The 14913-nt window shown below is 41.1% G+C and overlaps 2 protein-coding genes across 4 annotated transcripts in view; one reads left to right on the plus strand and one right to left on the minus strand.

Annotated features, from left to right (window-relative positions):
* LOC109414473 (E3 ubiquitin-protein ligase TRIM37) overlaps nt 1–14913 on the minus strand; it is a 52533-nt gene that overhangs the window by 29546 nt on the left and 8074 nt on the right. For both annotated transcript variants that reach the window (XM_029872317.2, XM_029872315.2), the window contains exons 4-11: nt 5601–5904; nt 5429–5536; nt 4953–5162; nt 3163–3695; nt 2874–3106; nt 407–794; nt 218–343; nt 45–100 (exon numbers count right to left, since the gene is read on the minus strand). In XM_029872317.2, coding sequence (XP_029728177.2) covers nt 45–100; nt 218–343; nt 407–794; nt 2874–3106; nt 3163–3695; nt 4953–5162; nt 5429–5536; nt 5601–5904 — 1958 coding nt within the window. The remainder of the gene's footprint in view (nt 1–44; nt 101–217; nt 344–406; nt 795–2873; nt 3107–3162; nt 3696–4952; nt 5163–5428; nt 5537–5600; nt 5905–14913) is intronic.
* LOC134288027 (uncharacterized) lies at nt 8595–12199 on the plus strand. Of its 2 annotated transcripts, none has more exons than XR_009997705.1 (2): nt 8595–11948; nt 12006–12199. XR_009997705.1 is itself a non-coding variant. In XM_062851645.1 (2 exons), the coding sequence occupies exon 2, from the start codon at nt 9041–9043 to the stop codon at nt 11675–11677; it is 2637 nt and encodes an 878-aa protein (XP_062707629.1). In that variant the 5' UTR covers nt 8595–8762; nt 8820–9040; the 3' UTR covers nt 11678–12199. The 2 variants fall into 2 exon arrangements, 1 of the variants encoding a protein (XP_062707629.1); XM_062851645.1 differs by having other exon boundaries at nt 8595–8762; nt 8820–12199.

The raw sequence follows: 14913 nt of genomic DNA on the forward strand, positions 1-14913 counted from the left end.
AACTGCTGTCATACATACGAAAATTGGGTGGGCACATTACTTACCTGAGAATTCCATGCTAAATTGCTATCGTCACCATTGGAGGATGTGGTAGTTGCAGCTAGGAAAAGACATAACTCATTAAAAATTTAATCGTACGATTCAGGGGAGTTATCAACATGATTGAGCTCGACTATTTTCTGTAGTTTTGGCATTTACATGCTGCATATATACTTACAGTTCGAATTACTTTCTGTTGAATCCGAATCATTGACGGTGAGTGGTATGGCATTCAATCTAGGTGGCTCCAATAGACTTTCGAAAACGCTGGCAGATATCACCGGTTGTCGGAGCGATGTACGACCTACATAAACATAAAAATGTATTCTAAGGTTCTTAAGATTGACCCTGAAAAGAATGTACGCACTTGTTTGGTTACTTAACATTGAGCCGCTTTCATTTAGAGAAGTAGAGTTCAACGGAGAATCGTCAAACAAGGTTAGTAACATTAGCTCCTCGTCAATGGCAGTTGTGTCCTCTGCCACTGCACCGCTGACAACCGTGGACTGGTTAGTGTTGGTTAAATTACTGGAGTCTGCCGTGTTGTTATTTGATTTCGGTGGTAGTCTCTGCGTCATGGATAGTTCAGCATACTCGACATCATTTTCTCCAGATAAAATTTCCTCAGGATCGGCGTCATTGTCTTCGAAAGAGCTCGCATCTTCGAAAGATATATGTATTTCGGCAGTGTTTAGTTTACGAATGTTCCTCTTGGTATCCTTAAGCTCATTTCGATCGGAAGCAAAATCGTCATCCTGTTATGAACAATATTTTTGTAAAATAATGTAAACACATAATTAGCTTCAATGTCGACGTTCTAATATTTTCAAAAAGATCCAATCGTCAATGGAAAAGTTTATCGTTCACTTGATGAATGACGAGCATTACACAAAATGTTTAATTGCTGATAAAATATTAACATTTCGATTACATTTAATAGGCTTTCATACAGTTCTTGTCTTATTTGATTTTTGTGGTGGGAATCGTAGCTATAATAGGAAGCAATCAATGAAATACTAGATTGCAAGTGGTGAGCTGGATTTCTGTATGGTGAGATAATCAATGCTTCATTTCTGCAATAAAATGATGCGAACAGCGTGGGTATTATGATTTCTTGAGTAATTTGACGCTTTTTGAGCAAAAGTTTGTGTTAGATTTATTGTTGAAGTTGTAAGAAATAAATAATACAATAACACAATTACCCAAAATTTTGCTCTAACAGCATCAAATTAGGGAAGAAACCATAATACCCACGCTGCTTGCACCATTTCATTGCAGAAATGGAGAATAAGACGAAATCAGTGAAGTACTAGATTGAAAGTAGTGAGCTAGATTTTTGTATGGTGAGATGATCAATTCTCCATTCCAACGGTGCAAACAGCATAGGTAGGTAATTATGATTTCTTGTCTAATTTGATGCTGTTTGAGCAAAATTTTGGGTGACTGTGTTGTTGTATTATTTATTTCTTGCAACTTTAACAACAAACAAATAAGTCAAGAAACCTATGCAGTTTGCACCATTTTATTGCAGAAATGAAGAATAGGACACGTTCGGTGTAGTACTAGAATTGTAGTAATGAGCTGAATTTTTGTATGGTGAGAAGGTGAATTCTCCGTTTCTGCAATGAAATAGTGCGAAAAGCGTGGGTATTATGATTCCTTGCCTAAATTGATGCCGTTTGAGTAAAACTTTGGGTAACTGTATTGTTTAAATTGTAAGAAATGAAAACAACAACAACACTGTTGCCCAAAGTTTTACTCAAACGGCATCAATTTAGGCAAGGAATCATAATACCCACGCTTTTCGCACCATTTCATTGCAGAAACGGAGAATTCATCTTCTCACCATACTAAAATTCAGCTCCTTACTACACTTCTAGTACTTCCTGATCGCGTCCTATTGATCATCTCACCATACAAAAATCCAGCTCACTACTTTCAATCTAGCACTTCACTGATGGCGTCCTATTGATCACCTCACCGTACAAAAATCCAGCTTACTACTTTCAATCCAGTACTTATTGCGGCTACAAATAGGACAGATCGGTGAAGTACAAGATTTGTAGTAATGAGCTGAATTTTAGTATGGTGAGAAGGTCTATTCTCCGTTTGTGCATTAAAATGGTGCAAAAAGCGTGGGTATTATGATTCCTTGTCTAATTTGATGCTGTTTGAGCTAAACTGTTGGCAACAGTGCTGTTGTTTTCTCTATTTCTTGCAACATAAACAACATAGTTATCCAAAGTTTTGCTCAAACAGCATCAAATTAGGCAAGGAATCATAATACCCACGCTTTTTGCACCATTTCTTGACAGCAACGGAGAATTGGGTTCTTTAGGGGTATCACGATTATTTCATAATCGGATTCTCCGCCCAAAAATTAGTCGAAATCCAAAATTTCATAATTGTTGGAGTCCGGGAACTATTTTTAAAATTTATTTAAAGTTTATATGGGAAAATTTTTTTGTTCGGGTCGAACTGTCACTTTATCGATTGAACTGTCATTCTATCCACGAAAATTAAAACTGTTTTGTTAATTTAACCATCAAAACAAAGGTATTGGAATCCAATAAAATCACGTTGTACTCAGAAAAATGAGCTCTTTCGATTAGGCCATAGAAAATAGCAATATTTTATTCACTAAACAACCCAATTGACCTTCTCACCATACCAAAATTCAGCTCATTACGACAAATCTAGTACTACACCGAACGTGTCTCATTGAAAGTATTGATTAAGAATTTTATTTTATTTTATTCTAGTTATCCATTGATCGTTGTTTCAATAGTAGAAATAGCTTAAAAGACAAATATCATAATCAATATCGTTCTTACCGAATCCGTACCGGAATTACTACTGTGAGACTGAAAATTTGGCGATGATTGTGAAACTGAGAGCAGATGAGTATTATTATTTGGTCCTGCAGCCGTACCGGAGGAGCTTGGTCCCATTTTGATGAGGGCCTTCGATTGAGATTCGTTGCAATGGGACGCTGATGTTGTGCTGCTCTCTGTGGCAATATTGTATGATTGCATTTGAAGCGTTGAAAGTAGAGCGCTAAATTCATCTGAAAAGTAAGATTTGTTTATTTCGAGAATTCATATGAGTATGAGTTTCATTTACCCGCAGATGTATGACCATAATTTGTGCGCGACGGATTGCTAGAACTTTTGGCAGGCGTTTCGTTGTTTGATAACCGTCTCGTGTTGGAATTGATTTTTACTATGGATTTACTATCAGCTTTACGGCTATTGTATGCAGAAGTTGCAATAGCATCTGATGCACTGTGCGACTTATGAGGTGCAATTTCGGCAACGATGGAAGATGCCTGTTTCGTTGTTCCCAGCATTCGCTCGGTTCGCGTTAATCGTTCACTCAGAGTCTTTATCTCTGTCAGATGTAGGGCTTGGGTCCTTAACAGGTTATTGATGTACCACTGTTGGTCGCGGCATTTTTGGTAAAATGTAGTTGGCCTCACCTGGAATCGCAACTCTAGAGTATCGTTGATTGTGTTTAAATATCCTTCCTCAGCTAACGCATCGAGTCGGCAAAATCGATTGTACCCCCAACATTCACCAACTTCGAAGTCAGATACAAATTCTCGTTGAATGATTTTCGATGTGTTGGGATGTATCATTTGCAGCCGGTATTCATACCTTTCAAAAATAAAAGAAAATAGAAAATATACACTTATCAGGGTTTAGTTACTATTTTTTTTTGCGAGTATAAGAAGGAAGCTGATTATTTTAAACTTCCAGATGCTACTATATGCAGGGGTGGCATTCCGCACTGAAAATGTGCACAGTGCAGCTAATTTTCATATTAAAACCGCGCACACTTGCACTCACACTGAAGAGCATGCCATCCCTGACTCTATGCGCACATAATGGCGATATTGTTTTTTAGTGCCAGCATTATGCAAATTGTAACTGAACCGTTCCTACCTCTAGAGGATAATGCTTTCTCCTTGGGGCACGTTCGGTGTAGTACTAGATTTGTAGTAATCAGCTAAATTTTAGTATGGTGAGAAGGCCAATAGGACAGATCGGTGAAGTACTAGGTTTGTAGTAATGAGCTGAATTTTTGTATGGTGAGAAGGTCAGTTCTCCGTTCCTGCAATGAAATAGTGCAAAAAGCGTGGGTATTATGATGCTTTGCCTAATTTGATGCTGTTTGAGCAAAACTTTGGGCAACAGTGTTGTTGTTTTCTCCATTTCTTGCAACATAAACAACATAGTTATCCAAAGTTTTGCTCAAACAGCATGAAATTAGGCAAGTAATCATAATACCCACGCTTTTTGTATCATTTCATTGCAGAAACGGAGAATTGACCTTCTCACCATACTAAAATTCAGCTCATTACTACAAATTTAGTACTACACCGAACGTGCCCCATTATCCGTTTCTGCAATGAAATAGTGCAAAAAGCGTGGGTATTATGATTCCTTGCCTAATTTCATGCTGTTTGAGCAAAACTTTGGATAACTATGTTGTTTATGTTGCAAGAAATGGAGAAAACAACAACACTGTTGCCCAAAGTTTTACTCAAACAGCATCAAATTAGGCAAAGAATCATAATACCCACGCTTTTTGCACTATTTCATTGCAGAAACGGAGAACTGACCTTTTCAGACCGTTCAACATGCGTTTCTGTCAATTTAGTGTGGTCCTGCAAATTCGATATCTCCTCGGGAGTGCTTCAATGGAGCTTTATAGCGACGTTCTTCTTTTTCACGTGCTTCTCAGCTTAGTGTTCTCTGAGCACTTCCACAGTTAGCTGAGAGCTTCCCTACCAATGACCATTTTGCATCTGACGGGCACAAAGATATTGTATGCCCAAAGAAATCAGGAAAATTTCCTTTACGAAAAGTTCACTGCAGTGTGTTTTGTATAAAATAAATAATTTAACTTACGTGCTCGCTTCCGGATATCCAACAGTCAGTTCTAGATACACACATAGGTATTCCTTGCGCATGGCACCATTACCCCCAGGATAAACCTTCAGTCTCCAGCAAAGTCCGTTCACATAGAGCGGACTAGAATACACTGGCTCAGCCTTTTTCTGCAGTTTTGTAAAATTTTGCATAATAAATACTCCGGTGTCGTACGCTGGTACAATTTCGCTGCAAAAAAAAAACGAGATTTTTAGGAAAGAAAATGCTGATGAGTATGTATTATGCGTTGCGCGAAAATTTGTACGCGCAAGCGCCCATACACCTCCGCCTGTAAGAAAAATCATTTCGGTGATTTCGGCGCAGTATTCCTTGGCCAATTCGCGCACTTATTGTAGAAGACACCATAACGATTAAACATACCAGCGGAGGTCTATTAGCGATTTTGCACCTTTTTCGCTCTCTATTTTCTTGCAACGGGTAATAACTAAAATTACCTAATAAAATCAGCTGGCACCGGTGCAGTTACGTAACTGGTCATCGGTTTTGTGCGCACTTGGTTAATCATCTTAAGCAATTCGGCCGATTTCATTATAAGCTGTGATCTAAAAAACAAAACAAAATAATTTTATTGCTCTTCTCCAAGATTTAATCTAAGAAACAACGCACTTTGAGCAGGTGTTCAGCTGATGTTCAATTTCTTGCAGTAGGTGCTCCAGCTGTTCAGTCTCTTGGGTTAACGAGGTCTTTCGGTCCATTAGGGTGCCGAATTTACCCTTCAGTTGTGACTCGAGTCGGCCTGCCATTAGATTGACAGCCGTCCTCATTTCGCTGACACGTTCATCCTTGGCACTCCGAACGGTGTTCACATTTTGCTCGACGTCCTGCACCAGACTAATCAACTCTAACAGGCGACTCTTGAGCTGCTGCTGTTCTTCTTTCACCTGAGCTAGGTGAGTTTCGTAGACGAGTTCTGCAAGAGAAGTAAAATCAATTTACAACTAAATAGAGTTCGGTAATTTTGTTTTGCATTGAAATCTTCAGAGATTAGCCGACATGGATTGATGAACTTATTGAGCTACCGTGCGGTACCATATTCTGAACGATTAAGAGAATCTCACAATAAAGGTTGAAATAAATAGAAGTTTTTGTTTCTAGAGGTACTGCTCCACAATACCATCAAGTAGGTTATCGATGCTCCGTCACCTTTGGTCAAGGATGTCAGTCACCACAAAGCGTTAGTTATCACACTCCATGATCACCAGATTAGCTTGGCGCAATCGATCAGTTCGGTTTTTTACGATTTTTGTAAAGCCGACCATCAGAGCATTACCGAATACCTGGCAGCTATTGACTGGAATGATGTTCTCGATGAACGTGACGTGGACATTGCAGCGCGGGCTCTCTCGCACATTCTGGGACATATCGTCGATAGGCATGTGCCTAAAAAGATTCGCGCCAACAATAGCCATCCATGGATAACTCGCGATCTGTGCAGGATGAAGACAACGAAACGAACTGCACTTAAGCATTATTCGAAATACCGGACCTTCTCTCTCCGTGAGCACTATACCAGATTGAACTCGGCGTACCTACAAGATCGCTAGTCGTCTGTGTTTCAATCGATATCAGCGCAAAATTCAGCAAAATCTGAAGTCCAAACCGCAGGAGTTTTGGAGGTTCGTGAATGAGAAAAGGAAAGAATCTGGTCTTCCTACGACGATGACTTTGGGCGAAAAGGTGGCATCCACACCAGACACTATTTGCCAGCTTTTTGCAGAAAAATTCTCCAGCATTTTCTGCAATAAAACTCTTTCGGCACACGCTATGTCGGTACCAGCAGATTATAAAAATCGAATGTACATCGGGTTTATTTTCACCAAACATCAGTACTCTAGCTATATTTTCATTTGCAGAAGGTTTCAAAATATTCTATCGGTGAAAATTTTTCCATACATTTTGTATGGGAGAGAAATTGACCGAAAATGGGATTTTCATGCAAATTCGTATGAAAAACAGCTAAAAAGATGAAAAACTCAAAATTTCCCCGATGAAATATTGTAAAAGTTTCTGCATATGATAATACAGCATGAATTCTGATATACCGTGGAAAGAAACCTGATGTACATTCGATTTTTATAATCTGCTGGTTCAGACATAGCGTGGCGGCAGCGTGTGTTGCTGAGGCAGCAAATAATGTTCCTTTGGTAGGGGACACTCTTGGGCCAACTTTGTTGTCGATGCGACAATGATTTGCGATGCGGCTGCGCGGTTAAAAACATCCACGAAACCCGGGCCGGATGGAATTCCTTCTGATTTTCTGAAAAAAGCACATTGAAACTTTGCTGATTCCCATACTGCACGTGTTTAAAATCTCTCGTTGTCCAATGGAGTGTTCCCATCAATTTGGAAGACATCTACGATGTTTCCTGTGTACAAGAAAGGCGACCGGCAAAATGCCAACAACTATCGGGGTATTTCGTGTCTATGCGCGATCCCTAAAACTGTTTGAAATAGTTTTGATGGACCCACTGCTGTCTCATTGTAAACAATACCTGAACGAAACGCAACACGGATTCTTCCCGGGCAGATCCACCGCTACTAATCTCCTGTGCCTCACATCTGATATTGCTGACAGCTTTGCCGAAAAATCGCAGATGTCATCTATCCCGACTTGTCCGCGGCCTTCGACAAAATTAACCACGCCATCGCAACTGCTAAATTAGAGAGACTCGGCGTAACTGGCAACCTTCTGCGTTGGTTTGAATCGTATCTTACTATGCGTAAACTAAGCGTCTCCGTAGGCGATTGCCAAGGGGCCGGATCACAACGTCCGAGGCCATACTGTCGCGGACGTTAAGTCGCGTTTTTTTGCGATATAACGTCCAAAAGTTTAGGTGCGCCATAAGGGGCTGTCCATAAACCACGTGGTCATGAGGGGGGGTTCGGCCAATGACCATTTTGTATGGACGAATAAAAAACTTTGTGTGGACAAATGACCACGCGGGGGGGGGGGGGGGGGGTGTGGGGTTGAGAAGTCCCAAAAAATGACCACGTGGTTTATGGACAGCCCCTAATATCCTATGTGCCTTCTTACCTTGAACTTCGTGGCATACTTGCATGTTTGGACGTTATGCCCCGAAAAAATGCGCCATAAAGCCCTGGGACATTATGGCCTCGGACGTTATGATACTGCGCCGATTGCCAATCCACCGAGTTCCTGGCAACATCCGGAATTCCCCAAGGAAGTCACCTAGGGCCTCTGATTTTCCTACTCTATTTTAATGACGTAAACCGCATACTGCGATGTCCTCGGCTGTCATACGCGGACGATATGAAGCTTTTTAATCCGTTCCATCTCTGACGCCTTGAAACTTCAAGAAAATATCGATTCTTTCGCAACATGGTGCGCATTAAATCGGATGGTTGTGAACCCAAGTAAATGTTCGGTGACCTCGTTCTCCCGAATAAGTCAACCAATTCAGTTCAACTACAAGCTCCGTGACGTAACAATCCAACGCATCGATTAAGTGAAAGATCTTTGAGTAATCCTGGATACTAAGCTTACGTTTAAGCACCATGTCGCATATATCGTTGACAAAGCATCTAGGACCTTAGGATTCATTTTTCGCAACGCCAAGAACTTCACCGACGTTTACTGTTAGCCACAACAGCCCCTTGTATCAACCATCCCTATGGTAACCTGACGCGAACGATCCGACGAGTCAACATAGATCCAGAAAGACATAATAGATAGATAAACAATAACAAATGCTTTCAGAGTGATGTTAGAAGTAGTGCGCGAGTAGATCGTTGCTAGGTTTTTGATTTGTAATTTTATACTTATATTTACACTTTATTTAGTTTAACTTATACACCTATTTGTAGGAAAAGGTCAAAACATATCACTTTGTTGCGGGCTAGGTCAAGAGTAGGTCGGAGACTGAATTGTGAGTACATCTTGAACTTAAACGCATGAACTCGAACTCTTATTTACAATATATTTTAGCTTTAAGCCGATAAACACCAAATCTGGGACTGTTTTATTTCTGCTGGGAGAACTCCACCAAACCTACCGCAACAAACTTAAAGAATTCATCCGAGTTGTAATGAATTCGCAAGCGAATGTTCGACAGACCCGGTCTCAGACGAGAATTCAGCAGGGGAATGCTAATCTCATGCCGGGAGATGATGGTAAAATGTCGAGTCATTCATCAGAAGGCTCATTTATCCAATCCATAATCGATAGAGATGGAGCATGTATGTCCGCAAATGCTTGTGGTGTATCAAAAACGACATCGAGTATAATTAGTGCGCTTTCGGGCACATCTAGTTCTCGTAAAGCCTTACTAGATCGTGAATTGCTACGTCTGGAAGAGGAGAAGCAATTAATCGACGATCTGAATCGTGAGAAGATCGAACGAGAGCGGGCTTTGAATGAGAAGGAACTTCAGCAAAAACTAGAGCGAGGAAAAGAGTTTATCGCTCGGAAGCATGAATTGCTGAGGCAACAGGAAGAAGAAGAAGGAAAAAGCGTTTGCAGTATGCGGAGTAGCCAAAGAATCGCAAAACGAACTGAGGACTGGGTGAATCAATCAAAGGTGATCGATGAAGCCGGCGAGGTCGTCGTTGACGTTCGACAAGTACCCCAACCGACATCTGCGATTACCGCTCATCCAGAGGGCGTAGGTCTAGCTGAAGTGCATGTTTCTTCAACGCCAATCAAGGCTGCTGTATCCACACTGCAACATCCTCTAGGTGATGGGAAACGAGAATTGGAATCAGAGGTGAAATCGTTTCCACCAATTTTGGAAAGTATCTCGATCGGGGATGAGTCTGAGGACTCTCTTGAAGCCATCGCCGTTGGACCAAAGGCGGATAGACAGGAACAGGACAAACACTCATCACGTTTGCCGTTCGTCAATTTGCAACCGTATGCCAATCTCTTAAAAGTTGAAGAAGCAACAGTAAACTCAGGGGCAGTTTCGAAAGTTAATCGCTTTGGCGCTCACTGCTATCAGCGTTGGAGTATGGAAACTAGTGAGCTCCGGAAACACAATGCGCATCAGCTGCAGGGGGAAACGGAAGCGGACATGATGGTGAAAGAGCAGCCAGAAATCGACGGATGGCGAAAACGAGAAGTAGAACTGGTGAACCAGATTAGAAGTTTGCAGCTTCAGCACGCAACTGAGCAGAAGCTGGTACGAGAAAGGGAAGACGGCTTGTATATCCAGCTTAAACAACGAGATCGTGAAAAGTTTCAGCTGGAAGCTCAGATTGAGGCTTTGGAGAAGATACTTGTCGAGGACAGGGAGCGGATGCGCACTTCCGAAGCAGATTTGCAGGCTCAACTCCAGCGACGAGATCGTGAACTTGAGGCGCTGCAGCATCAGGTTAAAGAGCTGCAGAACGAAATTAAGACCTTGCGAAGCAGGGAAAAACAGCTGCAATTTGAAAATGAAGCGGCTGATCAGCGTGAGCAAAAGGCCATTCGTCAGCGAAAGAAAGCGGAGAAGGATTATTGGGACTTCTACGAAGAAATACAACAGATAATCAAGCGGAACGAAGATCAATCAGTAGACACAGATTGTTATTCTACGCTACCCCCTCCTCCACCGTCGTGGATAGGTGATGCGAGTGCGTCTGATGCGGGAAATCATATGAACTATGATTTAAACCGAGCTTTCCATCGTCCTCTACTACCGGCTATGGATTCGCAGTTGTCGTCTCAAGCTGTAAGCCAGGCTGCCTCTTATTTGGGGCCATCGCCTCAACAGCTAGCCGCTAGACTGGTAGTCATCAAGGAATTGCCGATTTTTTCTGGAGATCCGGTCGACTGGCCTCTATTCATTAGCAGTTATCAACATTCAACAGAAACTTGTGGGTATACTAACTCAGAAAACCTATTGCGTTTGCAACGTTGTCTGAGAGGTAGTGCTAAGGATTCCGTGAGTAGTTTTTTACTACATCCGTCTACAGTTCCCCATGTTTTGTCGACCCTGCAATTGTTATATGGCCGTCCGGAACAAATCGTTAACAATATGATTGCTAAAGTTCGAGCAACACCACCTCCTAAAGCAGATAAATTGGAAACACTGGTTAGTTTTGGATTGGTGGTACAAAACCTTTGCGGGCACCTTAAAGCAGTCGGGTTACACAGGTATCTTACTAACCCAATATTGCTCCAGGAGTTGGTCGATAAGCTACCGACAACAGTAAAGTTTAACTGGGCGCTTCATCAGGAACAAGTTCCGGATGTAGATTTAAATGTATTTAGTGAGTACATGGCCAAAATTACTTCGGCTGCAAGTGGCATTACACAGCTTGCTAATATTCCGCAGAATTGTTTGAAAGATGAGCGAACTAGACCGAAGGATAGATCTTTTGTTCATATGCATGGATCTTCGGAACAAATAGAACCGAATTATAGAGAAGATGTAGAGAAAGCTGGAATTGATGGACAGGTGCAAAAAGGAAGAAATAATCAGAGCAAATGCTCAATTTGCGATGTAGACAGTCATCAAATCAGTAGCTGCACGTCATTTAACGCACTTGATTTGGATGGCAGGTGGGAAGCAGTGAAGATGCACAAACTTTGTGCTCGCTGCCTTATGTCACACGCACGGTGGCCTTGTAAAGGACAGGTATGCGGAATCAATGGTTGTCCAAAGCGGCATCACCGCATGCTACACTACATGCCGACAGCAACCGTAGATTATCAAAGTGATAGCTACAGTTCATCATAGACTTCTGCGTTTAACATGGCGCTTAACAAAAGGGGCTGTGTTGGACCTATTGAGCTTTGTGACGCTGAACCGGAAGTTAAGGCGACACGGGGGGGAGAATGTTAGCCACAACAGCCCCTTGTATCAACCATCCCTATGGTAACCTGACGCGAACGATCCGACGAGTCAACATAGATCCAGAAAGACATAATAGATAGATAAACAATAACAAATGCTTTCAGAGTGATGTTAGAAGTAGTGCGCGAGTAGATCGTTGCTAGGTTTTTGATTTGTAATTTTATACTTATATTTACACTTTATTTAGTTTAACTTATACACCTATTTGTAGGAAAAGGTCAAAACATATCACTTTGTTGCGGGCTAGGTCAAGAGTAGGTCGGAGACTGAATTGTGAGTACATCTTGAACTTAAACGCATGAACTCGAACTCTTATTTACAATATATTTTAGCTTTAAGCCGATAAACACCAAATCTGGGACTGTTTTATTTCTGCTGGGAGAACTCCACCAAACCTACCGCAACATTTACTGTTTAAAATCCCTGTACTGCTCGTTGGTCCGTTCAACCCTCGAATACTGCTCTGCTGTTTGGTATCCGCATTATCAAAATGGTTCTAACAGAATCGGATCAGTGCAGCATCGTTTTATCCGTTATACGCTCCGTCTGCTTCCATGGCGTGATCCGCTCCGGTTACCAAGCTACAGCAATCGATGTCAGTTGATTCGACTCGAAACTCTCCAATAGCGCAGGGATATGGCAAAGGCTATGCTTATTGCCGACACTTTGCAGGGAAGAGTCGATTGCCCTGCCATTCTGGAAGCGGTTGACTTGACCGTTCGTCCTAGGGCCCTTCGGAGCAACGCAATGCTTAGATTGCCTTTCCGACGAACCAATTACGGTCAACACACGTCGCTGATTGGATTGGAACGTGCGCTCAATAGAGTTGGCCAACTTTTCGACTTCCACTTGTCCCGCCAAACGATGCGCCAAATATTCCGCAGATATTTTACGAACAATAACGAACTGTGATTTTATATGTTTTTTGCATTTTTGTTTCTGTTTTGTCTTGTACCGTGACTGTACCTAATTCCGTTCACTTAAGGCGATGAACTAAGTCTAATAGCTGTAGAAAATACATGTTCTGCATTTAGTGGCTGTAATTGTGCAACGCTGTTTCATTATGACTCTATACTGCTAGAAAAATATAATCAAGGTTGCAAGCACTCAACTTATTTGGAAAATTGCCGCTATTTGAAACAAGTTGCTGTTCCTTATTCCAATCAGTATGATCCTAATTCCGTTCACTTGTGTTCCTTATTCCGATCACTCCAAGTAATTATCAAGTTGACAAAATAATCATATTGGCATAGGTTTTTATGGTTATATTTATATTTTATATGTCGAAATACATTTATTTACTTGTCAAAACATGTTAGTTCTATAATAATTTGAAGTAATAACATTGGATTATTTTAATGTGGTTGCGTTTTTTGAGAGCTTTCTGGGAAAACTGCAAAATTCCACCAGAGTGTCGAATGTCGCGTCAAAGTCGGGTCAAATTTTATCGAATGTTGGGCCCACATTGCATAACTGTTGGGTCTATGTTGGGTTTGGAGACCAAAATAAAAACAGGTCAATGATAGGTTTATGTCGGGTTTGACGTCATCTATAAATCTTTAAACCGACGACACCACAATTTATGCTTGCTAGCTGGGGCAACCAATAAATCAGTAACAAATTTTGAAAACGACGTATAATCAATGCTACACCATTGATTATACCTAGGTCGTTTTCAAAAATTGTTATTGAAATGATATGAACCAAACATCAATCGTCAGGGAGCCTTGACTGATGCTGGAGTTGGTTGTTTCGATTGTACTGCAGATTTTTCATAGTTTCCTTTGCATTTATATGGTGATTGGAATTAGGAGCAAGTACAACCTGTAGTATCCTAATTCCGGTCATGTGTTTTTTTCATTTCTAGCATCAGAAGTCTTCTTCGATAAGATGATTTGATGTTAAATTTATAAAAATATGTCCTTTATTGTTCTGCTATGGTGCTTTTTTGATTGATTTTGTTAGTATTTCAATGAAAACTCATTAAATGTATAAATTGATGCAATTCACAGGTCCACAAAAGTAAAAAAGTAATATGGCGGCCGATTGGATAAATAATGGCATTTGATGTATTTTCAAATTAATACACAAGAAACCCTTTAACTTTTTGATTATATTCTGGCGTGGACATAATTATTGAAAATTACAAAAATCAATTTGCTAAAGATTTGCGACAATTTCGGCTAATACTCGATGTTTTGATTCGTGTGAACGGAATTAGGAGCTGATTGGAATTAGGTGCGGTCACGGTATTTCAAATGCAGTTTTGTTTTTAGTTTTTATAGTTATGTATTAGTTTTTTTTTTTTTTTTTTTTTTTTGTCTTTATTAAAGAGATTTTCAGCCCTAGGCTGGTTCATCTCTGTGCTAAGTGAGGATAGGGTGTTTTGGGAAAGGAAACCTGGTTCATAGTCAGGGGGAAGGGAAGCTGGCAATGATAACTGCTACATTTCATTTACATAACTCTCAGTCCAGATGGGATTTTGTTTTAAAGCAAAGGCTTCAAATTTCGAAGGAATTTCTGTAGTTGTTCCGGTATCCATCTCTTATCCTTATTCTTGCTGGGGTCGTCATAGGTTTTGTCGAGGTTGTAGTTTTAGCTATATAGCGTCGTATAGCTTTGCATCCTTTAGAAAGTCTAGTAAAGCGGTTTGTCCAGTTTTTTGTGGACTGAGTGCTGTCTGGATGCACGTAATATTATGTTTTATACGGAGGTTTTCCAGGGTCGGACAGTTGACGATGAAATGTTCAACAGAGTTGTGGGTGTTGCAGTTTTCGCAGAGTATTTTGAAATCGCCTCTTCCGCTCATATTGTGCGAGAGTCTAGTATGACCCGTGCGTAGTCGGGAGAGGATCACTTGCTCTCTCCGGGATGTTAGGTCTTCCCATCGTTCGACGGTTGGTTTTATTTTTCTGGCAAAACAAGTACGGTCTCCATTCCAGCGCTGGGCCCAAGAGTCCCAGATGACGTTTTTGACCCACAAACAGGGCTGAAAATCGTCGCCGTACGACCAAAAAAGTCGACGACGAGAACGAAAACTAGATCGTCATCGTTGCTCGTTCCACATCGGATGACTCATTCAAGCCAGCGAATCGTCGTGAAGGCCTTGCGTCGTGACG

This window comes from Aedes albopictus, chromosome 2 (genome assembly GCF_035046485.1).
Source record: "Aedes albopictus strain Foshan chromosome 2, AalbF5, whole genome shotgun sequence".
Lineage (NCBI taxonomy): Eukaryota > Metazoa > Arthropoda > Insecta > Diptera > Culicidae > Aedes > Aedes albopictus.